The sequence below is a fragment of the Pelecanus crispus genome, chromosome 11 (assembly GCF_030463565.1).
Source record: "Pelecanus crispus isolate bPelCri1 chromosome 11, bPelCri1.pri, whole genome shotgun sequence".
In the NCBI taxonomy this organism is placed as follows: domain Eukaryota; kingdom Metazoa; phylum Chordata; class Aves; order Pelecaniformes; family Pelecanidae; genus Pelecanus; species Pelecanus crispus.
The window spans coordinates 28,813,923-28,840,397 of NC_134653.1; the positions used below are offsets into that span (position 1 = coordinate 28,813,923).

At 41.2% G+C, this 26,475-nt stretch overlaps 1 protein-coding gene across 3 annotated transcripts; it reads left to right on the top strand.

Moving 5' to 3' along the window:
• The first annotated feature begins 332 nt into the window (after positions 1-332).
• PPM1F (protein phosphatase, Mg2+/Mn2+ dependent 1F) lies at positions 333-25,181 on the top strand. Of its 3 annotated transcripts, none has more exons than XM_075718617.1 (7): positions 333-508; positions 11,082-11,215; positions 17,253-17,452; positions 18,079-18,267; positions 19,443-19,586; positions 20,571-20,664; positions 21,811-25,181. In XM_075718617.1, the coding sequence occupies exons 1-7, from the start codon at positions 333-335 to the stop codon at positions 22,182-22,184; spliced, it is 1,311 nt and encodes a 436-aa protein (XP_075574732.1). In that variant the 3' UTR covers positions 22,185-25,181. The 3 variants fall into 3 exon arrangements, with proteins under 3 accessions (XP_075574732.1, XP_075574731.1, XP_075574733.1); XM_075718616.1 differs by having other exon boundaries at positions 11,085-11,215; XM_075718618.1 differs by lacking the exon at positions 11,082-11,215 and having other exon boundaries at positions 501-508.
• The last annotated feature ends 1,294 nt before the right edge of the window (positions 25,182-26,475 follow it).

Genomic DNA, 26,475 nt, shown 5'->3' on the forward strand with positions numbered 1-26,475 from the left:
ACACGTAAACTCCCGATTTCAGCCCCGCTCTCGGCGGTGGCAGCGGGTGGGGAAGGGCGGGCAGCAGGACCTGCCCGGGGGACAGAACCCGCGCGCTGCCGCCCGCCCCGCCCCCGCATTCCAGACGTTGTTTCTGGCTCCGCCCCCGCCCCGCAGACCACGCCCCCGCGCCTGGCCCCGCCTCTCCGCCTCGCTTAAAGGGGCCGTCACCGCCCCCTCCTGCCCTCGCTTTCCCCTCCCCGGCCTGCCCCCGTACCGCCCGTCCCCGCCGGCGCCTGGCCCGCTCCCGGCGAGGCGGCGGCCGGGGCAGCGCGCCTCAGCGCGGCGCCGCCATGGCGCTGGAAGTGGAGGCGGCCGGGGCTCCCCTGAGCTCTTTCCTGAGGGACTTCCCGTCTCCGCTGGGCCCGGGGGAGCCGCTGCCGTGGAGCTCCGCGGGCAGCGGCGCCCTGAGCAAGGCCGAGGTGCCGGGCGCGCTGGCCGAGCGGGCGAGGAGCCTCCTGGGCGGCAGGTGAGAGCCCGGGGGCGGGGAGCGGGGCTGCGTGTGGGCCTCCGCCAGCGCCCGTGCGGGGCGGGGGCGGGGGCAGGGGCAGGGGCAGGCAGCGGGAGGCGGGAGCCGCTTCCTCCTGAGGAGGCTGCCCAGCCCTGGCAGGGCCCGCGGCGGCCTGGCGCTGCTGCCGGCTGCCCGGGGCGGGCTGCGCTGGGGAGATCCGCGCAGCGTCTGCTAGGGAACTTCAGCTTTTGTGTTTGGGTTTTTGGTTTTGGTTGGGGTTGTTTTATTATTATTTCCCCCTTCTTAATTGGTTTTGTGAACGTTCCCCTGAAAGGCTGGGCTTTTAATAGTGTGCTTCTGTCACAGGCCTCCTGCCGAGATCTTTGCCTTTATAGTAATGTTTGTGTGCTCTCAAAAATATTTCTCTCCCACTCTTGGTGCGTGAGAGATTAAATTACAATCCTGCTGTTAGCCTGATAGGGCGATTCTTGTGGTAAAGTGCCAATAGTTTGAATTCAAGTCCCTAAGGGCACCTGTGCGGATCTGCTTGAAAGTCTGGGGCGGGAGGAGGGGAGTCAGTGAGCTGCAGCCTGCTTTGCTGGGCTGTCAGGCGTCAGAAGCAAGCCAGCTAGGAAAGTACTCGGCATCCCAGCCCTCTTGAGTTGTCCTGGTGAGTAGGACGTGCTTGCTGGGTTTCTCAAGGTGATGTTTCCTTAAAACTTCAAGAGTGTAGTCACACTACCGCTGGAAAACACAGCTCTTCTTTCAGTGATATTTCTGTCATCCCCTGATTTCAGCAGAGACAGCCTTCATCCTTACTGGTTTAGACTTCCTCTTTAACACTGCTGAGAATTTGGATGCAACTTATTTGTTTTGGTAAGCTTCACCAAGAACAAGTTGTTTTGCTCTAACCTCTTGTCTCCTGATACTCTTCTCTGTTTGTGTCTGCTTCCTGAAGCACTTCAGTGGTAGGGCCTGCATGTTTTGGGTTTTACAAAGTTCCTACCATGGTCTGCTTCATTGAAGTGTTTGTTAAGAGTCAAGAACAGGGATTGTGGAGGTTAAGGGAGACTGGTTCTGTTTAGGGATGCTGAATGTTACCTGGTTACTAGAGGAATTTGATAAAGAGGTAGAAAACGGTTTGAATTACTTGTGTCTCTAGCTACCATCTGGTGAGTTTATGAACACTGAATAGATTTTTTTTGTTGTTGTTGTTGTCAAAAGTGTATGGGTGATTTTCAGGTACTTAAACTGCCTTAAAAAATCAAGTTACTTCTGTGCTTTATATTGTGTAGATGCTCCTGGACATAACATCATTCAGTTATATGGTGTGTCTAGACCTGCAGATGAGAAACGCATACAAAAAAATCAGTTTTTTAGACTGCAGTTGAAAAAGACCCAGTTGTGTTATTTAGTTGTGCTTTAACTAAATTACTCTTGAACGAAACACAGCTGTTGCATTTCTAAAAGACTGCAAATTCATTGTGTGCACTGAATCTTTGAACTCTTTGGAGCAAGAGTGGTTCTAGATGAGCGCTTTAAAGAACACAGTAATGCCAGTCTTGAACAAATATTTATCATATGGCAACCCATCTGCCATGTGGGCGAGGCTAATGTTTTCTAAAATTGTTTTAGAGTGGAAGGTATGAAGCTGTAGAGATATGGGATAGGTTCTTCAAACTGTAGTGATTTTTAAAACAGTATTTCTGAGTTACGTATCTGCTAACTTTCTGTTGTTCTCTAGTGGGCATATTAACAAGCAGAAGCAGAAAAACAGTGCTGCTTTTGCAGTGCTTTCATCTCACCTGTCACTTCTGGTGTTTACACAGAAAGGAGCCTGCCCTGTCAGAAGCTGCATTTTTCACATACCTGCCCTGCAGCCAGTTCTGATTAGACAGCCTGCTTTGTGGAGCTTCTTAAGGACCCAGCTGGCAAAAAAAAAAAAAAAAAAAAAAAAAAAAAAAGGAGAAGGGAAAGATACCTAAAGAAAGCAGAGCAAAATAAAAGTGCAGCAATCTACTTATTTATGCTTCTTTTCACAAAATGTACATGGGAAACAGAAATACATAAGGAAAGTGTTTTTATGAATTCTCGTGGCCGCCTGCAGGGCAAAACAGTGGAGCAACCCTGTGTGTGAAGCTATGTGCTTGGGCGTAGTGCAGCATATCTAAGTGTCAAATGTAGGGATCCTAGCAGACTTACAGCTCAGTTTTGGACTCCTGTGACAAAGATAAACCTCATTTTGCAATTGCAAAAAGGCTGCAGCTTCTTATTGGGTAGGCTAAGTTCTTGCATGTGGAGGAGAAGACTGATGGAGCCCAAGGCCAAGACAGGAATCTAGTATTTTGAAAGTGCATGCCCTCTTCTCATAATCCATGTAATTAAGGACCAAAACTGAAGTCTCTGATTGTGTGAGAAATTGCCAAACATTATGCTTTCTTTCCCATGTTCCCAGGTTTGCTACTGCAGATGAACTCAAAATGCAGTTTTGAAGGTTAAATAAACTTTTCAATTGATCTAAATCTCCCAAATCCTTGATAAAATAGATCAGGGAATGTAAGGAAATAGGAGAAAGAAAGATGCTACAGGTTTTAAGAAAAGGAAAAATAAGGGAAGGGATGACACAAGACATTTAAATGTTTGTGTAAAAGTTGTTAAAGATGCAGAAGTGATGCCAGAATAGGAAGCGAGTTCGGGAGAGGTCACTGTAGCTTAGATCCCATGATCTGCTGTTGCAGATATCACGGTAGCATCCCTAACACACAGGTGGCAGCTCAGTGGAAAATATGCGCATTCGAATATTACAGTGTCAATATAACTAGGTTTAACACTATGAAGACGGATGTACCTTGCTGACTTCTGGCATTGATGCTTGTTCTGTATTTCCTTAGTTTGAGACTTCTTTAACATTTCAGCATCACAGAATGTATTTTTACATGATGATTAGTAATGGTGAAGGGTTTCTCTATAGATCAAAGTGTTATTGGGAATAGAGTTTTGCACGCGGTTCTGCAGTTCTGCTTCTTATTTCTGTGTTGTCAGATACTTCATTCACACCCACACAGACGTGTGGGTCATGCATTGAAGGGCCTAAGCTAATAAACGTCCAGCAATATCCTTGGCTCATGAGACAACACATGGTGATGTTTAGCTTGTCCTTCCAGTTGCTTGGAGGCATAAACCTTTGTGTCTTTGCAAGGAGAAACATTCTTCCTCCACCACTAATCAGGATTGCTGTTGAGAAGAGAACGGGGTAAGGAATAACATTTGTTAGCTCCAAGGAAGAGTTTCTGAATGCTATTGCTTCTCTAAGGCTACACACATCTCTTACATGGAAGCGGTTGGCTATCTCAGGCTAACCCCCTTGAATGTCTTTACTAATCTAAAATGAATTATTTTAACAATCTTCTGCAAATGCAGCTAGCATAGCCAAGCACTAGCTAAGACAGCCAACTACTTCGCTTCCTGGCAGGACTTGTGCTTAAATCGCTAATCTGGTGAAGCTTTGCAGATGTTTCTACTTTGAATAATTCATTTAAATCAATGGAACTGTCTGTCTTGTATGGAGCTAAATAGACACATAAAATTCTGAAGAATTTGGACAGGCTTAAGTAAACTTATTTTGCAGAATTTTAGTTAACATACACTTTTGGGTAAGAGCTGCATGTTCCAACAATCTGTAGAAATGGGTCAGTGTGCATGAAAAGTCCATTGGTTACTTCCAAAGCTTTAGAAATTAACCTGAAATTTTACTAACTTGTACTGAAACAGAAACTGAGATGAAATCAGACCCCCAAATACAGAGATTTCTCCTTTCCCTTGACAGGAGCTGAAACTTGTATGACCATCCTGTGATATAGCCAAAGAACAATGTGAAATTCCAGCAGCCTTCCTGTTTGAGGAGACTTTATGACAATAGCAGTTGTGAGACTTTGGCTTCCTGTTCTGTCCCCTCCCAAACGATTCACTCTGTTTCATCTCTTGGTTGCCTCAGCATCCTGTTTCGTGTTTTTGTGTTTTACACTGTAATGCTTACACCCAAGGTGTGGCCCTGGCATCTTTATTTTCAGCATTTCCCTGCTTTTAGAATAGTTATTTTAGCAATTCTGATATTTTGATGTTTTAATGTGATGTAAGCGTGAGGAGGGGGGGGGGGGGGAAATCATATCTTGTCTCTGGTTTACCCAATATCTTCTTAAAACTCCCTTTAGTCCCTTCCTCTGTGAAAACTACTAATACCCTGTCTACCGTGACCTCTGCTTTTAATAAATCCCCTGAAACTTTCTTCCTTATTCCTAATTTGTACCATTTAGTGTATATAATTGTAGGGCAGTAATACTCCTCATTGCTAGGAACATCTTTACAGTATCAGTGATCCATTCACTTCAGACAAGGAAGTGAATTTCACGTGTGAATGCCTGCAAACAACCTCTCTAGTTTTCATGGGATCGGTTGCGCTTGGTAGCGAAAGCAAGCATGGGATTAGCAGAAACAGCCTACTCTTTCAGGAACACCAGTGTTCTCACTGGTTTATGATTAATAGTGTTAGAATGGGAAGCGTTGATAAAGTTAACGCAGAAGAGGAATGCGGCACTTCTGCTGTTCACTAGTCAATTTAGCAAATGGTTAACAAACTGGCTCTGGTAATTTTGAGTGATGGTCAAAACTAGCTTGTTTTCTGTTGTGAGTGATTTGTCCAGTGCTGCTTCTGAAGCTTATGACAGGACGATACACAGCTTGAGAGAAATGATGTGTGGCTCACGCAGTGTGTATCTGGATAATACAGTTTTTGGCAGTTCTGACCTGCCTCCAACAGTGTATAGAGGCTGGACAAACTGTTAATTTTGTGATCAGTAAATTGCTTTTCAGAATATGTTTCTTAATATAAAACTCCCAGGGAGTTTTCCCTGTTACAAGATACTCTCAATTGTAATTTTGGGAAAGAATCACTTTGCCTTTAAAAAGAAAGTGTAGGTATAGGGATGCCTGCGATACAAGAGAGAAAAAGCTTGATGAAGTGTTGAAAAAAAAGATCAAATCTGTAATGATGAAGAAACTTGTAGGGCTGGCTTGCTGGTGTTTAAATCAGTTTCTTTGGTTCTGCTTGGAAAACTGAAATTGTCTTTCTCTAGAACTTGCATATCTTGCTTTCGTAATCTGTGTGAAGTACCCTTTCTGTTGCTGTTTGAATTGGGCATCAAGATAAGAAATACTCAATTTTGAAACAGGCTTAGGGCTGAATTGAAAAGTGGCTTTTGTGGAATTGAGCCTCTTCTGTTCTGCTGTGTGGGTTTTTTTCCTGCTGAGAATGAAATGGAAGTAGCAGGTGACTCTCCATTGCACATCTTCTGTAAAAACTGCTCATTCAATGATGACTGAAGGGCCTAAACAGTTGGATTCTGGATTCTAAAGCTGCTGATTCTGGTAGTTTCAGAAGAAACTCTGGAAAAACTGCTTCATGTAAAGATGGAAGCAAAAGATTGAAATTCTGTTTCGGAATTGTTTATATATTTGTTTTGATTCAATCTTGTTCATCTACTGTAAAGACTTGATGTCTTTAACACAAGAAACAACTTCCTGTGCATTGTAGGATGTCAGATGTTCTCTCCTTGATGGGTATATATTTGTACTTTTCTGGTCACCATCACCCTGGGAACTCTGGGTGCTGCTGTCGTAAATACTAAAGCTTAGAGCCACTTGCGTGGAAACATTCTGTAGTTGATTATAAGAATAAAAAGGTGGTAGTGAAATAAAAGTGACAGGTTGGGGAAAAAATACTGAATACCATCAGCTTTTGTTTATGAGGAAACTTGTGACCTGCTATTATTTTGGCAGTATGAGAGGATCTTTCACTTACTAGGGAACTGCTAGCATTTGCAGATCTGCACTAAAACCACTTTGCTGATACAGCTGTAATGTGCTGGAAACACTGAGTCCACAGTGACGGACTTTGTTTTACTGGCAAAGCTGTACTGTAACGTGATCTTACAGTGTTACAGAGCCTGGGTAGCAAATAAGTGCAAAAATGTATCTTCCTTCTGGTATAAGTCAGCTCCGGCTGACTTATGCTAGAAGGTTTTGCTAGCAGATAGAGCACCTTTTTGTTGCCCAACATATGGAGAGAGATGAGAGATATATATGCACACTCTGAAAGGAAGAGAGGATCGTACAGTGGTGCTCTGGCCTGCAATATCACTGCTGCCTTGTTGCCATGACTTCGGCAATAATACATAGAAAGAACATCATGTAACTTTTTTTTTTTTTAATTTGAAAGGTGACAAGTGATCAACAACTTGGTCAATACGGTTAGTAATCTCTTGTGCTTCTCTTTATACAAACAGAAATTTCCTGACAGTACTGTGGGAGAACGTGTGTGTTTGGGGCAGGGGAATGTGTGTTATTTTCCTTCCAAAAGAAGTAAATAAAACTTCAGAAGGCTTTGTGTAAACACTGGGTGTTTAGTATGTCCTAGTGAGGCTTTGTACCACTCTCCACCAGGTTACACAGAGCTTGCTTCTCTCTGCTCAAAGCTCTGAAGAGCAGCTGTTCGAGTCTGCCATCTGCTGCACTACTCTGCTTTCTCAAAGCTGCTGTAAGCTGTGGGTGTAGGGCACAACAGAAAGTCTGTCATCTGTTTTCAAGCCTTTGAAAAAAGTGTAGTCATAGCTGAAGCTCTGGACAAGATGTGGTGGCCTGACCTTTGGTGCTCTAGATGCTTCCCCCTTGCTCGCAAAACTGTTTACTAGAGACGTTTGAATATACCCTCTTAAATTTGAGGGGAAGAAGAGGTGGGGGCATCTTTGAACTGGTGACTTGTTTGCAACACTCACTGCAACTGTATTGGGGATTTAATGACACAAATAAAACCAAATAAGAAGTGATCTCACTGGGGTTTCTGCTTCCTGAAGGAACTTGTGTATATTCTGTCTTTTCTTTCTGAATGTCAATATGCAAGAGGTCAGTAACAGTCTTACAATTGATCTGACATATATGAATACACTGTGGCTGTGATGGCATGACAGTTGGTCTTTTAAAGTGAAATAACGTAGAGAACTAAATTGTATTGCAGAAGAGAGACAAGGTGAACAAGAAGAGAAGTAAGTTCTGATCTGTAACTCATGCCAAATCTAAGGTATGCAAAATATCATAATTGCTATCTACTTCCATGTGTAACTTTTTTTGGCCCACAGGTATGTATATCAACAGAAGCTTTGCATAGCTCCTTTTAACAATACTGTATGTGTCCAGTAGTCTGGAATCTTTCAAGGAGGAAGATGGCATATGAATTTAAGTGTGTTCTTTATTAGCATAATTATTGCTTTACTCTTTAACTTACCACTTTTATCTATACTCACGTTTTTAAAATGAGGCTTGTATTTTACCATGAAGTGGCTGGAGGATATGAATTCCATGCTCCAGCCACGGGCAATCTGACTTTAGCTGGTAGTGAAACTACAATGCCTCATCTCCACTGTTACAACATTCATTAATTCTTTTTTTAATATTTTTTTATTGTGGTCAAAACACACCCTTTTTGCTAGCAAAGAAATAGCCTTTAGCAAAGAAATTCTGTTTACTACTAGCCTGTGTAGGCTGAGGCTAGGTAATTAGTGTTGCGTGTGTCATAGAAATGGGGCTGACACATGTTACTTCTAAGACTCTTAAGAGAAGGTAACATCCTTTCCATGTAACACACCCCACCCGCTTCCCTCCTCTCCCCAACACGTTTGTTTTCCCACTTAGGAAACAGCTACAGTATTTCTTCTGATTCATGAAGATTAAATCATGCTTGGTTCAGCCTTTCAGCAGGGTATCTTGGGCTTCTTTGAAAGGAAGATTTGAACAGGAAGTGACATTCTTCTTTGTGTACAGAAAAGGTTTGAAGTCTGTTACGGTAACTGCAGTGGGCTTCTACTTTTACACTGGTTGCCATAGGTACTGTGTCTGCTTCCAGATACTCTCTAGCCAAGTGAGACCTTGTAGCTCTCAACTAAAGAAGCAGTTATTACTCTTCTTTAATTATATATCTTGTTAAATCTTGAAGCCTCTGATTTAGAGGATGAAATTAAAACCAGTAAACATCTAAACTGAATGGAAGATGCCATTGCCTTGGAGCTCCATTTACCTGAGCTTCAGTGAAAAACAGGCTTACTGATATAGGAGTACTAGTATTAAGAGTTTATAAAGTAATCGACAAATATGTTCTGTTCAGAACTGAGGTTGAACTAAATAGTTAGGGTCACTTTTTAGGCTTTTATTTTATCTTTTGTCAACTTGTCAGAATCAACTGCTCGATGTTGTTGTTACTGGCTGCATGACAAATAAAATCCCGATAAGCAACAATTTTCCTTGTGTAGATTTGCAAAACTGTGGAAGGGGAGGAAATGCATAGGAAGCAAAGCTGAATGGAGCATATCAGTACTGAGGAATGTCTGAACTTCCTTTTTAGGAACTGGGTGGCAACTGGAAAAAGTTGAAGGATGTGACATAACAACTCATAAACCTTTTCTTTGTTACAGACATCCTGTAAGTAGAGGTTTATACAGGACTTGAGAATTACAGCACTGAATATATTGCCTTTTGTTTAAGCTTCTTTTTATGGACCCAGTTCAGCAAGTCAGGGCTCTGGAAAGCAGAAGTCTACAAAGTTTAAAATCAAAGCATTAAGCCCTCTTCTGATGCTGAGTTGGAAACCCAGGCTAGATTTGAATTTTTCCTGCAGCATAGTGGAGAAATTCTGAAGATGACTGAAGCTGTGGCTCTCGCTGTGCATTTAAATGCATAGCTGTTTCACTTAATATTTTTTGTGTCTGTTCTTGGGGCTGAAACCTGCTTTAACTAAAGCTTCTGACTTTCAGCAGCATCAGCAACCCTTCTGGCATTGTTTGTATGGATTGTATTTTAATACTTTCTTTTCCACCTATACAAACGAAAACAGGAAGCAGGATTGGGGGGGGGGCATATCAGTTTCAGATGTGTTTCTTGCCTGACGTTTTAAAAGGTTGTCTGTTAGTGTCAGAGTGATTGTAAGCAGGCATTGTTACTTTTAACTTGGGTAGGAAAGGAACTGACTCCCCTAAACATACTAGCCTGGAAAAAAAAAAAAAAAAAAAGCCAATTTCTGCCTTTCCTTGATATGATATGACTGCAGCTAGCACTGAAAGGACTGCAAACACGTTGCCATCTATTTGAAGTACCGAAATGACTCATTAAAGTAGGCTGTCACTGCTACAGAACGCATAGCATAAAACATGCTTCTGTTAGCAGCCTGCTGGCTAACACAATGCTTTCTGTTTGCTGCCACAGGAGGTACTCGTACATGGCTGTGAGGATATGACAAGGCCTCTTTCAGAAACACAATGGCAAATGTGTTTCAGCTTGTTGTCACTGGGACCTAAAACCTCACGGTCTTCCCCTCCCTGCTCTTCTGTACACCAAAAAAAGTGTCATCTCTGTTGAACCTCTGCAGAGACCAGTTGCTTCCACCATTTCTTACTCTGTAGCCAACCACTTTTATGCAGAACTTCCTAAATGTTTCCTGGCAAAACTAAGTCTTGTCCTTGACTTGCTGCAGGGGCCTTAATGTATTAGTTACTTTGGTTGTATAATTTGATACTTTGTGGGTATCAAACACTCCATGAACAACAGATAAAATGCTCTTTATGGATGGCCGCGCTTATTCTTCATTGTGCTCTTAGAAAATGTCTGGAATGTGTGTTATGTACTGCAATTGTTAGTGCCTGCCATGGGAATATAGTGAATATAAAAGAGTTATTTTTTAGTAGCCCAGTTTTAAAGTTGGATGGGGCTTACTTGTTTACAGATTCAAAAGCAGTACAGCAAATATGTGCTTCCTATAAAGCATGTAGCTTGCATAAAGTATTGAGTAAAAAGGAGAGGGTGTGCAGATCATGTCACGTTAGTGTCTTCTAGATGCTTACCTAAAAGCTTCAGCTGAATCACAAGTCTTGGAGTCTTTTCTTAGCCTAGTCTCCAGTGCCAACTCTTTGCACCTTCTTCCTGTGTGGTTTCTTTGGGGAACTTCAGTCAGGAGAAACTGAGTGTGAAAGGGCTGTAGGTTAGAACTGAGCATGACTTTTCTTGTGGAAAAGCGGGAAGGGAACTGCTATCTTAAGTAACCTTTTTGGAGATTTGCATGTACCACAATGCAGAGATCCTGATACTGTTTGTGGTGAGACAGTTGACTGCAAGGAGGAAAAGTTGTGCAGTGAATAGAAACAAAATGTTTGCATTCAGAGACTAGAATTGAAGGTAGCAGTTCCCATCCAAGAGCGCAAGAGAAGGAGGTACCATCTGCGACTGGAGTGTGAGGCAACAGCTTGAAAACATGATTCACACACTTCTTCCTCTTTCTGTTCTTGAGAAAAGCAGTTGTCTAACTGAAGATCTTACTAAAGATTTGTATGAGTAAATATTGAACGTATGGTTTCTTCTACTAGTTTACTGATGAAGTTGGAATTATTGATTGTGTGTAATGCTTTCTAATTCTGAGCTCACCAGCCATAAACAGGTCTGTAGCTCACTTTAAACTAATGCAGTCTATTTTGCTTTCCCTTCCTTTTCTTACCAGCAGAGGTGTTTCACCACTTCTTGAAGCATCTTTGATCCACGCTGCAGTTGATGAAATCCTCCAAACAGACTTGACTGAATTTAAGCAGCAAAGTGTGGAAACAGAGGGAGAAGGAGATGAGGAAATGTTCACCTGTAAGTATAATTTTTTTCTTCTGTGGTTTTCCCAGAGACTGTCTGTTGGAAGACTTCAGTGTTTTTAAATGTTTCCTGGAATATTTGGTTAGGCTGTCTGGCAGGCAGCAGTGAACAGAACTTTATTTGCTCCTGCTGGGTATCTGGGGGATGAAAGGTAGCTGTGCTAGTTTTGTGGGCAAGATGCAAATGTGCTGTCTAGAGCCCAGGACTGATTGTGTGGCTTGGCTTTCTGGAAAGGGAAGAGAGTTTCTGTTCCCAAAAAGAATTAATGACTGTGTCCACTTCCTGAATTGGTTAAGAACTTCTCTTTTCCTCATTGGATAATTCCACTTAAATTGAACTGGTTCAGTTCCTGTCAGAAGTTGATAACCTCTTATATTTTTGAAGTGCCCTTTTCTCTTCGGTAGACTGACCTTAGCTAATTACTCCTATGTTTTGACATTGCATCATCACAGTTGCTGTTGTGCAGCCACGCTGACACCTTAAATTCATCCATATAATCCATCTTGCTTTTGTCTGTTCTTGGGACCAGATTTTGGGCCCTGCACAACCTGAACATCTTGAAACTCCTGATCTTTCTCTTAGCAAGTTTCTCAATAGCCTCTGTCTTTATCGATTATTTCTTCTCTCCCCACCCTTCCCTATAAAGATGGGATGCTGAGGGATGAAGAACCTGATGCATGTGTCTTCTGCCTGAAGCCTGCATTTTCTCCTATCTTAGTGAATCAGAGAGAGAACAGACCTTGGTGACTGAGTACTGGGTTTGTGCCTCATGTAACAGATGGTCCTATTGCATTTACATGCTGAAGTGTTTAACATTAAGCTTCACCAAACCTTCAATTCCAGCAAGAATTTAAATGGAGCAGGATGCAGGCAGAGTCAAAGATAAAAATGGAGGAGACATGTCTTAAGCAAACTTGCCTATCCTGGAAGGGGAAATACTCACCCTTCCATTTCCCTGGGGTGACTTGAAAGGCAGTTCAGCGTGCCCCAGAGGATGTGTCTCCAAGCAGAGCTCCGGTAATGGCCAGGATATGACACTTCCCAGAAGCCTATTTCAGTACTCATCTACAATTCTGAAATGGTAGGAGGGGGAACACAATTATGTCTTGCTGCACCCTGAATATTTCATCCCTTGCCTTAACGTTTGTAGCCTTCATATGTCTGGAGAGATTTAGCAAGTTTCCAGCACTTTGCAAGGGAAGAGTTGTCTTCGCATCAGCTTGGGTGGGGTCTAAACAACATGCCCTGGCTCTCCTCCTCTGGCACAGGGAGGAATGATTCAGCATTCAGCGGTCAGCATTCACAGGGAATGTGAGCAGCGGCATGCGGGACATCAGCAAACCTGCCTCTAAGGCGGGGGTGTGGCCAGGCCGGAGGCCAAGTCAGGCTCTGCCAGGGCTGGGGCCTCCCAGCACCTCTGTGTAGAACTGGCTTGCGATGTATTTTCTGCAGGCCTTCAGAGATTCTTGCCGGTACCTCTTCCGGTCTCTTTGAGTTTGGTCTCCCCAGAGTGCCTTGACTTCCACACTCAGTGTTCTATTGTGTCTGTTAGTCTGTGAGCAATCACATGGACTTCACTGCAACTAACCTAACCTGGAGCAGGACTCTGCCTGAGATGAGGAGCTGGCAAATAAGAGTTTTGTGTGACTAGATCACTGCAATTGTAAGATAATAAGGAAGTACAGGCAGCAGTGCTAGAGCATGGCTTTGTGCAGGGGAAACTGAAGGAGATCGAGGTACTGATCTTCTGTAACTAGAAGCTCTATATTATGTTTTCAGCAATGACCATAAGGCATGTGGTAAGATACACCATTGTCAAAAGTGATATAAAAGCATCTTTCTTATTGTCTCCCTTACATCAGAGAGAATTGTATCTTACTGTGTGTCCTGGTTTCAGCTGGGATAGAGTTAATTTTCTTCCTAGTAGCAGGCATAGTGCTGTGTTTTGGATTTAGGATGAGAAGAATGTTGATAACACGCTGATGTTTTTAGTTGTTGCTAAGTACTGCTTATGCTAGTCAAGGACTTTTCAGCTTCCCATGCTCTGCCAGGTACACAAGAAACCGGGAGGGGGCACAGCCAGAATAGTTGATCCAAACTGACCAAAGGGCTATTCCATACCATATGACGTCATGCTCAGTATACAAACTGGGGGGGGTTGGCCGGGGAGCAGCGATCGCTGCTCGGGAACTGTCTGTGTATCAGTCGGCAGGTGGTGAGCAATTGCCTTGTGCATCACTTGCTTTGTATATTATTATTGTTATTATCATTATTATATTGTTGTTATTATCATTACTATTTTACTTTATTTCAATTATTAAACTGTTCTTATCTCAACCCAGGAGTGTTTCTCACTCTTGCTCCTCCAATTCTCTCCCCCATCCCATCGGGGTAGGGGGAGTGAGCGAGCGGTTGCGTGGTGCTTAGTTGCTGGCTGGGGCTAAACCATGACACTGTGTTATGACTTTGTACTCCAGTAGTGTATCTTTATTTGCGATTGGTCAACCTTTATAGGAAAATAAGGAACAGCATATTGTAACCCACATATGATAATTACGTAGGTTTTTAGCACAAATATTTCACAAAGCAGCTGGAAACTGGTCATCAGAGCATCTTGCAGTCAGTCTGCTGGGGACTCTTCATCGACTGCCATGTAATTACCTCTGAGGTGAACTGTAGCAGTAATATAAGATGTGAACTGCTATGTGTTTGTAAGCCTAGGATTATAATTTCTGGTTCTTATGAAAATCTTGGGCCCAGGGACCTTCAGTTAATGAACCTCATCTGAATGGCTACGAAATTACAATGTTTAGAAACAGTGAGTAATGAAGAACTTGATAGGACAAGGACATTTCCTTGGTCACAAGCATCTAATGTCTCTGGAATCCTGTATGGTTACATTGTACTGGTGATACTTGTACAATAATTCATGCCGCTGTTTTATTCTAAAGGCCATAAAGATTTAGGATTGGAGCCTACTTTTAAGATAGTGCAGGCAAAGTCAGAAAATCCTTGGATGAGTTCCATCTTGAACTAGTTCAGGTTCTCTCTCACTGCTCCTTGTTGACAAATGCCCCAGAACCTTCCCTGAACAGATGGTTGAAACCTTCTTTAATTTCCATCTTACATATTCCTGTCTATTTTATGTTTGTTTGTTCTTGTGTCACCATTGGCATTTAGATCAAATTGCTATTCACCATTCCCCTATCGAACACTATGGAAATATGCTTACTATTCAGGTACTCGCATTGCCTAATCTCAGCAAGGAATATCTACTTTAAAGGCATTAATTTCTCTGCACATTTGGACTGTACTTGCTTTCCCTATCTTGTAATTGCTATTGCATCACTTTAACTGTACAACTAGGAAGAAAGATGTTCCTTGTGCTGTAGCACAGTATGGACTCTCTCTTCCTGCATTGCAATAATAACTGGCAAAAAAGCATTCTTGGAATGAAAGAGAAGTGATTATATAAAAGCAAGGTATGTATGTGTATTGGGTTTGCATGGCAAGGTTTTGGTAGCAGGGAGGCTACAGGGGTGGCTTCTGTGAGAAGCTGCTAGAAGCTTCCCCCATGTCTGATAGAGCCAATGCCAGCCGGCTCCAAGGCGGACCCGCCACTGGCCAAGGCTGAGCCCATCAGCGACAGTGGTACTGCCTCTGTGATAACACAGAGCAGAGATTCCCCTGCAGCCCATGGTGCAGACCCTGCTGAGGCAGCTGTGCCCCTGCAGCCCACGGGGGAGCAGAGATCCACCTGTACCCGGGCAGGACCCCATGCCGGAGCAGGGGCATGTGCCCGAAGGAGGCTGTGACCCTGTGGGAAGCCCACACTGGAGCAGGCTCCTGTCAGGACCTGTGGACCTGTTGAGAGAGGAGCCCACGCTGGAGCAGGTTTGCTGGCAGGAGTTGTGACCCCATGGGGGACCCACGCTGGAGCAGTCTGCTCCTGAAGGGCTGCACCCCATGGAAGGGACCCACGCTGGAGCAGTCTGTGAAGAACTGTAGCTCGTGGGAAGGACTCACGTTGGAGAAGTTTGTGGAGGACTGTCTCCCGTGGGAGGGACCCCATGCTGGAGCAGGGGAAGAGTGTGAGGAGTCCTCCCCTGAGAAGGAAGGAGCAGCAGAGACAACGTGGGATGAACTGACTGCAAGCCCCATTCCCTGTCCCCCTGCACCACCTGGGGGGAGGAGGTAGAGAGAATCAGGAGTGCAGTTGAGCCCTGGAAGAAGGCGGGGGGGGGGGGGGGGGGGGGGAGCAGGTATTTTAAGATTTGGTTTAATTTCTCGTTACTCTTCTCTGTTTTGATTGGTAACAAATTAAACCGATTTTCCCCAAGTCAAGTCTGTTTTGCCTGTAATGGTAATTGCTGAGTGATCTGTCCCTGTCCTTATCTCAATCCACGAGCTTTTTGTTATATTTTCTCTCCTCTGTCCAGTTGGGAAGAGGAGTGATAGAACAGCTTTGGTGGGCACTTGGCATCCAGCCAGGGTCAACCCACCACCATATGTGTGCCTGTATGAGTACCACTGTTTGATGTGGTATACTGTGAAGAATTTCTGGTGTTACGGTCCTAAATTCTATGTCGGATTTCACAAGCTTAGTATTTGAGCAGCAGTGTTGTGTCCAAGTCTTCTGGTCAGTATTAGTCAAGACATTTACAAGTATGTAAACTAATAGCTGTAGACAATGTTGTCTAAGATGCTGTTCTATTTAATTATATTTGTATATGGGATGACTTAAATATTTAAAGGTTTTAATATCTTGCCCATTCACACCTGCATATTAAGCAAACCAAAAGTAGTTTTGGTTAATACATAGTGACTGCTAATCAGAGATCTGTGTTTAAATTTAAGCTTTCAATTCTCCAGGCCCAGAGATGTATCTGAAGCCAGCCATCCAGTGTTGCTGAGAAAAAGAAATGCTTGAGAACCAGCAGTTATAAAAACAAATTCTGAGGAAGGTTTAATGCTAGCAGTGTTAGCAGGAGTCAGGATAAAGTAAAAATAGGAAAGATAGTTCATGCAGTGCAGTTCTTTTGGAAACACATTAGTGACCAGCAAATTACTTTTGCTCTATAGATGATCTTTTCAATGTTTTCTGAAATTAGTTGATTTAGCATTGAGGCAGGGTTCTTACTCAAATAACAAAACTTTAAATTATTTCCTATTCTGAGAAAGACTGCATTGCAATTTAGACACAATGCTAAACACCAAACCATTCAGCCTGATGAACAATAAGTTGGGATTAATTGATCTTTGGGACCTATCCAGAAAAGGATTTGAGTGTCTGGCTGGAGCTTTTCACACTATGCTCAATGGGTGTGGACAGTTCTGCTCTGTAATGACAAAGCAGGGAAGTGGCAGAAGTGTTCTGTCTCCTCTAGCTCCTACAACCACGTGTATTTAAAAAGATAAAGACAACAGTTTAAAATGCTAATCTGTTCAGCTCAACTATGAGTTGAGCTATTGACCTCAGCAAAACATTCTCAGACTTCCTTGTTGTTTCAGTGGAAGTGGTTCAGTAGGACATAACATGACCCAAAGCCAGTCTAATGCTTTTTTCAACCCTTGTGTCCAAGACAACAACAATCTCTTATCTTGAAGGCATTTCTGCCTGTTTGATTATTTCTTTTTTTTTTTTTTTTTTGGTAGGGATGCACTCCTACCAGTATAACTTGTGCATTTCACTTACATAATAATAACATTTATGTCTAATATGCTAGATGGATTTTTGGTTCTTTGTTACGATTTTTGTAATGTAATCACCTACTTAATAAGCCTCTGTTTTGAAAGTGAACTAGCAAGTAAAGAAGCTGCTCTTATCCTTCCTGTTATACTGTTTTCCATTGCAACTTTCTCTCCACGTTATTCAGGAGCCTATTTTAATTCTTGCAAAGCCTGCAAAGGCAGAGTGCTGTATGTGTGTATGTAGCTCTAAGGAAAGAAACTTGAAGGGAAGACGGGCCAAAAGATGGGGTAATGTAGGAAAATGAGGCACACAACTTACTGTTTGTCTTTGTGCTGTCAGTGCTGGATGGAGAGTCGTTGCAGCGCTGCTTCTTTAACAAGCTTCGGGATGTTTGCTTTGAGTGGCAGAAGCAGTTGCCACCACTGAGACCACTGAAGCGGTTCCTGCTTGTTTCGATCCACGCCATCCGTAACACTCGACGGAAAATGGAGGACCGCCACGTTCTGCTCCCGGAGTTCAATCAGCTGTTTGGTTTATCAGTAAGTCTGGACAAAATTGGGGAGGCCAGTTTGTTAGCTCTTCAACAGTCCTGTAAACACAATGACCTAGTGATGGATGATCTGTGAAATGGTAAGAATTTGTTGCCACAAGTTATTCATCATGTCTGTGCTGGAGCAAGGGCTTACTGACTTGGATTGGTAGGGGCTAACTACTGCCCTGATAAAGAAGGATCCTGTGACCTTAGGTTTCGTGTCATAAGCGATATAGGGAAATGGGAAGTTTGCCTAGTGTTATGTTGCTGGAGTCATAATGTTCTCGTGACTGAGGTAACTGGTACATTAAGAAAAGGGGGAGAACAGCAGTTGTACAAGTGCCAATTAATGAAGTTGCAGTGGGACTACATAACCAGCTGTCTGCTGTTTCAATTCCAGATTATTTTAAGGATATTAAATGACAAACAGCAAACAAAGAAAAGTAATTCCTCTGCAAAGTACCCATTTTATCCATTTTGCACATGGGTAAACTGACTTAAATTGCCCTTACCTATGCAATGTCGTATGGAAGAAGGCCCAGAGTAAAGAATCTTTGCTTGCTGGTACCAGTCAACGAGCTATTTTGGTTTTAAATACAAATATGTCTTCCCCTCTCTCCCTCCCTGCAAAAGGATGACATTGATCGCGCTTACTTTGCGGTATTTGACGGCCATGGTGGAGTGGATGCTGCCAATTATTCAGCAACCCATTTACATGTAAATGTTGGGCTACATGAAGAGATTGTTAAGAATCCAGCTGAGGCCTTGAAGTGCTCTTTCCAGAAGACAGATGAAATGTTTCTTTTCAAAGCCAAAAGAGAGGTGAGTGGGTAGAGATTAATTCCATTGTATTTAAATAACACTGAGAACTGTTGGACAACATGGTATTATCCAGAAAATTCTGGCAGTACAGTTTCTTTGAATCACTGACTTCTTTATGAAATTATGCCACATGTAAAGGTTTTCTTTGATCAGATTATTTCTTTTTTTTGAGGAAAACCAAAATGACAGTGCTTGTAAGTTCAAGAAGAGTGATTGAAAAGAAGTGTTGAGTAGTTTAAATGATCCTGACAAATCAATTATTTGAGAGAACACTCTGCTTCCTCTTTGCCTAAATTAGGTAGCCTCTAGACGTTCTGTTGTCCTACCTCTTACCTGGAAAAGAGCTTTCTCTCTTCCTCATATGGTCACTATCTTCCTTCTTCTTGTCCCACGATTAATGTCACAGGTGGTTTGTAAGATGAAATATGTATTCTATGATTTAAATCAGAGTCTTCAGTTCATTAAGCTTATTGATCAGCTTTGAATCAAGTTGGTATGATGAACATCCTTTCTTCAAATTTACATAATGGGAGGATGATTTATTATACAGTTTAATGAGAACTCTTTTATTATAGCAGTAACTGAATATGGAAGTATTCATTGTTAATATCTTAATTTCTGTCAATGAGGTACAAAAGAGGGACCAGCATCTTCATGAGGTCTGACTCTCACTGATCTTTACAGGGAATCTAGGACAGTAAGGTTCCTTCCTTTGTTGACGTCCTCACTTAAATACCCAAGGATAAGGAGATGTATGCGGAGCAAGGTGTCTGTAATTGCTAGTGGTAGAGCGGACAGTGTGAAGGGAGTTGGGGTTGGGGAGACCTGTGTTTGTTTGGGAAATGTTCGTACTACTGAAATTCAGATCTTCTTTCTTTTCTGTGTGTGTCTGTTTTGAACAATAGAGGTCTTAGTCTCCTAGATCAGTTTTGGAATTAATAGCAGAGAAGAAAGAATATAACAGAGGCAGTATTAGCTATCTGCATGTTAGAATATGTAAATAGTTTATTTCATGTCTGTCTAATACCTTGTACCTTTTTTTTAGGTACCTGAATTATGATTGGCAGTTCTACTCTGCTGCATTTAAGTGTGACTAAACCTAGGTTTATGATATTGCCATGTAACCTGGTAGGGCTTGTTGAATATTCACCTAACGTACCTGTTCTCTTCTGTAGAAGCTGCGGAGTGGTACAACAGGTGTATCTGCATTGATAGTAGGGAACAACCTACACATAGCATGGCTAGGGGACTCGCAGGTAATGCTTGTGCAGCAAGGAAAAGCTGTGACATTAATGGAACCTCACAAACCAGAAAGAGAAGTAAGTCTGACTTGTTTTTTTTTTTCTCGTGTGTGGTGTTAGAATCTCTCTTGAAACCATTTGGAATCAAGCCTTTGTGTTTGGTACTTTGCATAATTACATACATTGTATGGTAGGATTCAGAGAACTGACAAGATTTTTTTCCATCCACTCCTGTGTCTTGAAAAGGTGATCCCTACAACTATGCCCCCTTGAAAGTACTGATGGTACTGGTAGTCTTGACTTCAGTTCCTGCTCAGACTGTCTTTTCAAAATTTGTAGTAATTAAAGACTTTCACAGGATTTTTGTGTGTGTGAATTTAAAACTGCCTGTTATAAATTAATTTATTAATTTGAGATTAACAGCTATTTAAAATGTTAGCATAATGCAAGCCTTTCATAATATGCTATACTGTCATTCAAAAGCTAATGATAATCTACTAGCCTAACTGGCTTAAAGCGTATTGCATTTTCTATATATTTTAAATAGCTAGGTATTTTATTACATGGAATTTGATGGGGATTTGTGAGTTTAGATAGCATTGCATGACCCTTTGCCTTCATAGCATGAATATTTGTAATAACTGAGTAGTTAAAGGAGTATCAATGCAAATGCTATTATTACATTGTTTAGTTATCTTGTATTCTATTCCAAATATTTATATATTTACCCAATTGCTGTATGGGATGGGAAGAAGTGGCAGGAAGGGGTACTCATCCATACAGGAAAGAACATGATGATACAAAAACTTAACAGTTCTGCTTTTTTGTGGACAAGCCATGGTATGGTTGGGAAGTAGGTGGGTTGTTTCCGGTAATCTTAAGTGCATGTTTTCAAACTAGATTCTGGTATGTGTGTTTGCTATATTCATAGTATAAATATAGAAGCTGAAGCAGCTCTTGGTTTTGGGTTTTGTCTTTCTCTCCTCTTCAATTGGGTAACAACAAGATCAGTAAGCCATGGGTAGGCTTTCAGTATAAAAATTGTATTCTACTGTTTTTCAGGACGAGAGAGCACGTATTGAGACTCTGGGTGGTTGTGTAACCTATATGGACTGCTGGCGGGTTAATGGTACCTTGGCTGTTTCCAGAGCAATTGGTAAGATAAACCATCAGAATTAGTATTGTTCAGATGAAATTTGATTAAAACACACCACCTGAGACTGTATGTTTACTGTAAATGATGTTTTTCTCAGCATCAACCAAATAGTAAACCACTCTCACTGTCCTTGCCATAAGGCTAGCTTACAGCTATATAACTTACATAGCTTGCAGCTATATAATCCTACTGGTTTTACCATAAGCATAGAATATTGTTTTATTTTACATACTAGCCATGACAGTCCTAATTCTTTTATACTTCTAAGTCTTTTGCTTCTTGTAAATGTCTTTGATGCTGTGGTGTTCTACAGTAGCTTAACAAACATATGTATTTAATTTGTAAAATTGGAGGAAGTAATAAGCGTTCATCTAGCCTTCTTTACTACGTGTCTGAATGTCTGCTCTGTGGGGTTTTTGTCCACTTTAATATATCTTTCTCCTGACTGCAGTTCTTGAGTCAGATCACTGCATCCTCCTTTGAATCACACATATCCAGCAATTGAGGGCATTTTAATTGTAGTATTCCAGAATCTTATTAAATGAGCTTACTTTGCTTCTCGCCAATTAGGCCATAAAGAGAAAAGACCCTGGGCAAGTACAGCAGATAACTGTAATGTACGAGTGGGAGCAAATTAGTACAAATCTGTATAATGCTATTTGGATGAACAGCAACCCATGTTTAATAAGTGTGTCCATATGAAACTGATGAACTAAACACAATGAGCAGATTCTTATGGCATTGTGCTGTATATCTGGATAGCTAAGAAAAATCTTATTTTCATAGCATTCTGAAGGCTGTACAAGAGGCACACCTGCAAAATGAAGCCTGACTATCTCCTTGCACAAATATATTTCAGAGAGAAAAAGACTTCGAAAGAATTTCCCTAGTTTCCCTGCAAAATTAGAGAAGCATGAATTAGAGTAACTCCTTAGAAAACCACTGGATTTAGGTAGGTTCCAAGTGGTCTTAAAGAAACAAAAGCCTTCCATGCTTACTCCACAGCTTTTCACTACTCTTGTCCTGCATCAGGTACCTCTGCAATATGATCTGACTGTCCTTGAGGATGGTAAAAGCAATTGATGGGTGAAGAAGTAACTGTTTACATTTGAAGTAATAAAGCCTTTGTTTTGATCATTGTCTTAGGTGACATATGTCAGAAACCGTACATCTCTGGTGATGCAGATGGAGATTCATTTGAGCTGACTGGTTCTGAAGATTACTTGCTCCTAGCCTGCGATGGATTCTTTGATGCTATCAAGCCATCTGAGGTTGTAGACTTGGTCCTAGATCATTTAACGCAAACCAATGGAGTGGGTCTGAAAGCAGCAGAAAGACTGGTGGCTGCTGCAAAGGAAAATGGATCCAGTGATAACATCACTGTTCTAGTGGTGTTCCTGAGGGATCCTCAGGACATCTTGGCAGACTGTGTCAGAGACCCTAAGAGCCTTGGGGCTGGTGATGATGCTCAGAGCTCACCCTTTAATTTCCTCAGCTGTGAGGCAGCAGCCACACAGTGACAAAAATCTGCTTGATCCAGAACGTTCAAATAAATTCACGTAAGGAACTGCTTTCCACTGAAGAAGCCTCTAATACAATAGGCAAAATGTGTCAGAAAAACAATGACAAATGGACAAACATTTAACAGAAAGGCAGGACTCCTTTTACTGAGTTCCCATTTGTCTTCTCCTTCCTTCCCCCTCCCTTCAAAAAACACTGAGCAGACGTGGAGACTTGTAGAGCTATTTTGTCTCTGGGAGCAGACTTCTAAAGTGCGTCCCAGGGCTGCTGGTCATATTCCTCTGCCCTGGAAGTGTTAAGAAACCACAATATGTGTAAGCTGATGGGTGAGAATACCCATTTGTGAATTCTGAGTGAAAATTTAAATTAACGCTTAAGAATAATGCTGTATGTTGTATTTAATTGTGATGTTACTTTGGAGATTGGGAGGAGGGAAGCTGTCACCATCACAGAAAATCTTGTTACTGTGTGTGGTCTGTAGGAACAGGCTTGGTGTGCGAGAGACTGGGTGACACCGTTATGCTGTGTAAGTTGTTTTTGTTTTGTACCAAAGATGATATTACAAGAGTGGTGCGGCCTCTTGATTCAAACAGAGACATTTAATTTTGTGTGTATGGAGAGGAGAAAATGAAACTCAATGCTCCAGAAAAAGAGCAAGAAAGCTAACTAGAGATATCCCAGGCAAAATGATACAAAATCAGCTGCTTTCTGGGATGCTCTGGTTTATAAACTGGAATCCAATATTTAACTGCACTGGATTATTTCTCCCTAACAAACATGCTTTATTGGCTATTTGGCAACCTGAAAAGAAAGGACCTGTATTGTTGTATTTGAGAGAGATCTTTACAGTATGTATGCTTTAGCAGTTAAATATGCTCTGTTTCTGCCACTTTTTTGTGTACTGTAACAAATGAGAATTTTATTTTTATTCTAAGTGTTTATTTGTTTATTTACTGAACTTTACAGTTGGAGGAATTTTTTGCAGTGTTACTTTACTTTGTTGCAGGTTGTATTTAAATTAGAATTTTCAAGTGTCTGTCTTTATTATCTGGTTTAAAAAACTGACTACCCTCAAGTGCCTTAAATATTTCACCCAAGGATTGCTGGCTTCCTATCATATTCTGGTGAGCCAGTTTATAGTATTTTTAAAATGTGACTTTTTTACTTCATTAATACTGATGTTTAATGCACTTAAATGTTTCATTTTTGTGAATGATTTTTGTGGGAACTAGGTTTCAAGAAAACATCTCTCTCATTTTTGCCAAATCTTGTGGCTTGTAGCAAAAGCTTCACTATACTTGCTGTGATTTACCCCTTGCCCCATGCAAAATGCTCTAGTTAGTTAATCATAAAGTAACAATCTGAGTCGTCATGACTTTCATTTAAAAACAAATACTCTTCTGACCTTCACAAGAAAATTTAATAACACAAACTAGAAACAGTTTAGTAACATTTTTTGATTAATAGATGGTTAATTTGGCCATAGTTCATGAACTTTTGGGGTCTAAATAACTTTCTAAGGAGATGTGAAGCTAAGGTGAGGATGAAAGAATCTTAATGAATGTGTATGTTGTTGTGCAGCTGTTATATCCATTACATGCTAGAGCCTCTGCCCGTGTTTTGTCTTGCCTTGCTAGCCTGGCTAGCAGGACTCAACAAGATCTGAAGGCTCAACGGTAAATGTGTTAGTAATTTCTGTATCTAAACAAGAAGTGCTTACATCTGGCAGCAAGATTGTATGCCTAATTTAGAAGTACATGGCATTGCAATATGTCAGTCCTGTTGATTAAAATGTGTTGAACATTAACATTGCTTAGGGGAGAACATTTAGATAGAAGAGTTGAGATAGCTAAAAGAAAGAACAGAGCAGCACTGTTTATGTCCATAGTGTCTCTGAATTGTTAGCTAGTGTGGGGCAATGCAGTTACCCTGGTGACTTGTGCTTTTTGTTGGATTACTGTGGACGATCGTACGGTTTAACATAGAAACTCCTCAGTGAGCTACCATCTTGTTACATAGCAACTCGGACAGCGACTTCTTTGTTTTGCTATGCAACAACAGGAGCTTTTCCTCTGAGAAGGTTGCAAGCACTTTTCCATCCTACATTTTGCTGTCCTAAAATATGTGAGGAAGGCTTTCTGTGATGGCAACCTGGTAGGGTAGGTGTTAATTTTTGTAGTGAACCTACTTCAGTTAAGGAAGCCTTTAGACTTGCTTAGTAATCGTTTTGGATTTACCATCTCCTGTATCTTTGATTTCTAACCCAGATGTTCAGTGTCATGCTAAATTCTGATGACCACTAGTGCCTCTTGGTGTCTTGGAAATAGTTCTCATTATTAATACAGCAAGAATCATACAGAATTGTTTGATTTCATTGCTATCTGAGGTCTGTCAAGAGAGGGGGAAGCTATTGCATTCATGAAGGGAGGTGTGAAATGTTGGTAAGTTACTCATATGGTTTAGTTTCTGAAATTTGCCAAATTTCCTGAAACATGGAGAGAACTGAACAAGCCAAATTCTTTGTAATGATCCTTTTATTTCACCCCTTTTTGGGGCAGATTTGCATTACAGAGGAAACAAAGTCTTAAATATTTCAATGGATACCTACAGCTATGTAAGAACATCCTTTTTTGTTTCAAATTTGATGGATTTCTTTTTTTATGGGAGCTAAGTGAAAGCTAAGCTTTAGAAAGCTGTGGTAATGAAAAAATTTAATTCTCAAGTTGTGCTCTAGGGAAGAAATTTTGCATTCTGAGAAGCTGCTCCCTTATATAGATGTTTTCATTCTGAATGACCTAATGCCTCATTTCTTTCAGATGTAAGTAGATAGGAATAGTCTTTGGGAACTCATACAGATTTCAGCGGGGATAAAAAATATTTCTCTAATTTCCAAAGATGACTTACTAGCTTTAAAAAGTCTGGTCAGGTCTATAGGAGTTGTAACTGGGTCAAAAATAGCAGTTTGTATCCTATCAGTAGAATAAATAAGTCTTCATGTGTCATCTACAGTAAAATTCCAAATACTATTTGGTTTTGGAGATGTCTTATCTATTCTTGACAGCCTGATCAAAACCTATGGAAACTTCTTTTTTTTTAAAAGAAAAAAAAAATTTAAAAACTAACATTTCAATTTGATATTAAATCAGTAATGAAAGTATGACACAGGATGCAAGTATGGATTTTGGAAGTGCACTTCTAAAATTCTATTGAAAATGGTCATCAGGATGGTCTTATGCTTGGGATGGCACGGCAACCTCCAATTTTTGTTTCACTTGTGGTTTTGATACCACTTTTAGAAGCCACCAGCTATAATGCATAATAATACTGTTACAAGAAGTGTCACTAGTTATGGGTGGTGAGGAGAAGAGGGGAAGGAGCTCTAGCAGAAGGTATGAAGTTGAAATAAGTAGTCCAAAATATGGAATGGTGCTATGTTTTTAATTTACAGTGCTTACCTGCTTTTCTTATCTTTCCTCTTAAAACTTCTTGGATTTCTGGTGTTGGCTGTTCTGTTCTGTTCTCCTTCCCTCCTTTGGTTAAAAATAATATGTAGTCTTGGTGAGAGAATGCTCTTGGCTCTCTGGGTCTTCCCAGCATCATCTACAATATACTAACACTTGTCCACCAATGACAAATTGACTAATTTGCCTGTTTCCTTGTTGTCTTTCTGATGGGCATGCAGCAAAAACAATTCTTGAGTCTAGCCAAAATCTTTGAAGCTGTAGAAGTTAGCTGAAGGATTCAAGACAAATGTTCAATGAAAAGTGAAAGTATTTTAATATTTTACTAGACTCCAAATGAATGCTGCTGCATTTTAGTACCCAGCATCAGAAAAATTGCTCCTTAAAGGAGCCTGCATTTTTAAAACAGCATGCTTAAATTCTTGTATTGTGCTTGATTGAAAACTAGCTTTAGTCATTCTGCTTAGTGGGTATCCAACATCTCTTTTGCTTACGGGTAATTCATACTTCTACCTTTCTTTCCCTTCCCTACCCTGCCCTCTCCTACAAAGAAACGTACCTAAGCCAGTGAAGTCTTCTGGGTCTGACATAGACAAGATTATAATTTTACAAATTACATTTGTTGGGGGGTTGGTTTGGGGGTTTTTTTTGAGAATACAGAGGATAGAAATGCAGGAACATTTTTAGAACAGGGGGAAATTAAGTAAAATCCGCCCTCTGAGTGATGGAGGAGTGAGAGAGACAGACAGGAATGCATTTAAGTATTATTAATGTTTATTTTAAAAAGGAAGTGGGCTCGAAAATAGAGCTACAAATGTCAGTTCTTTAG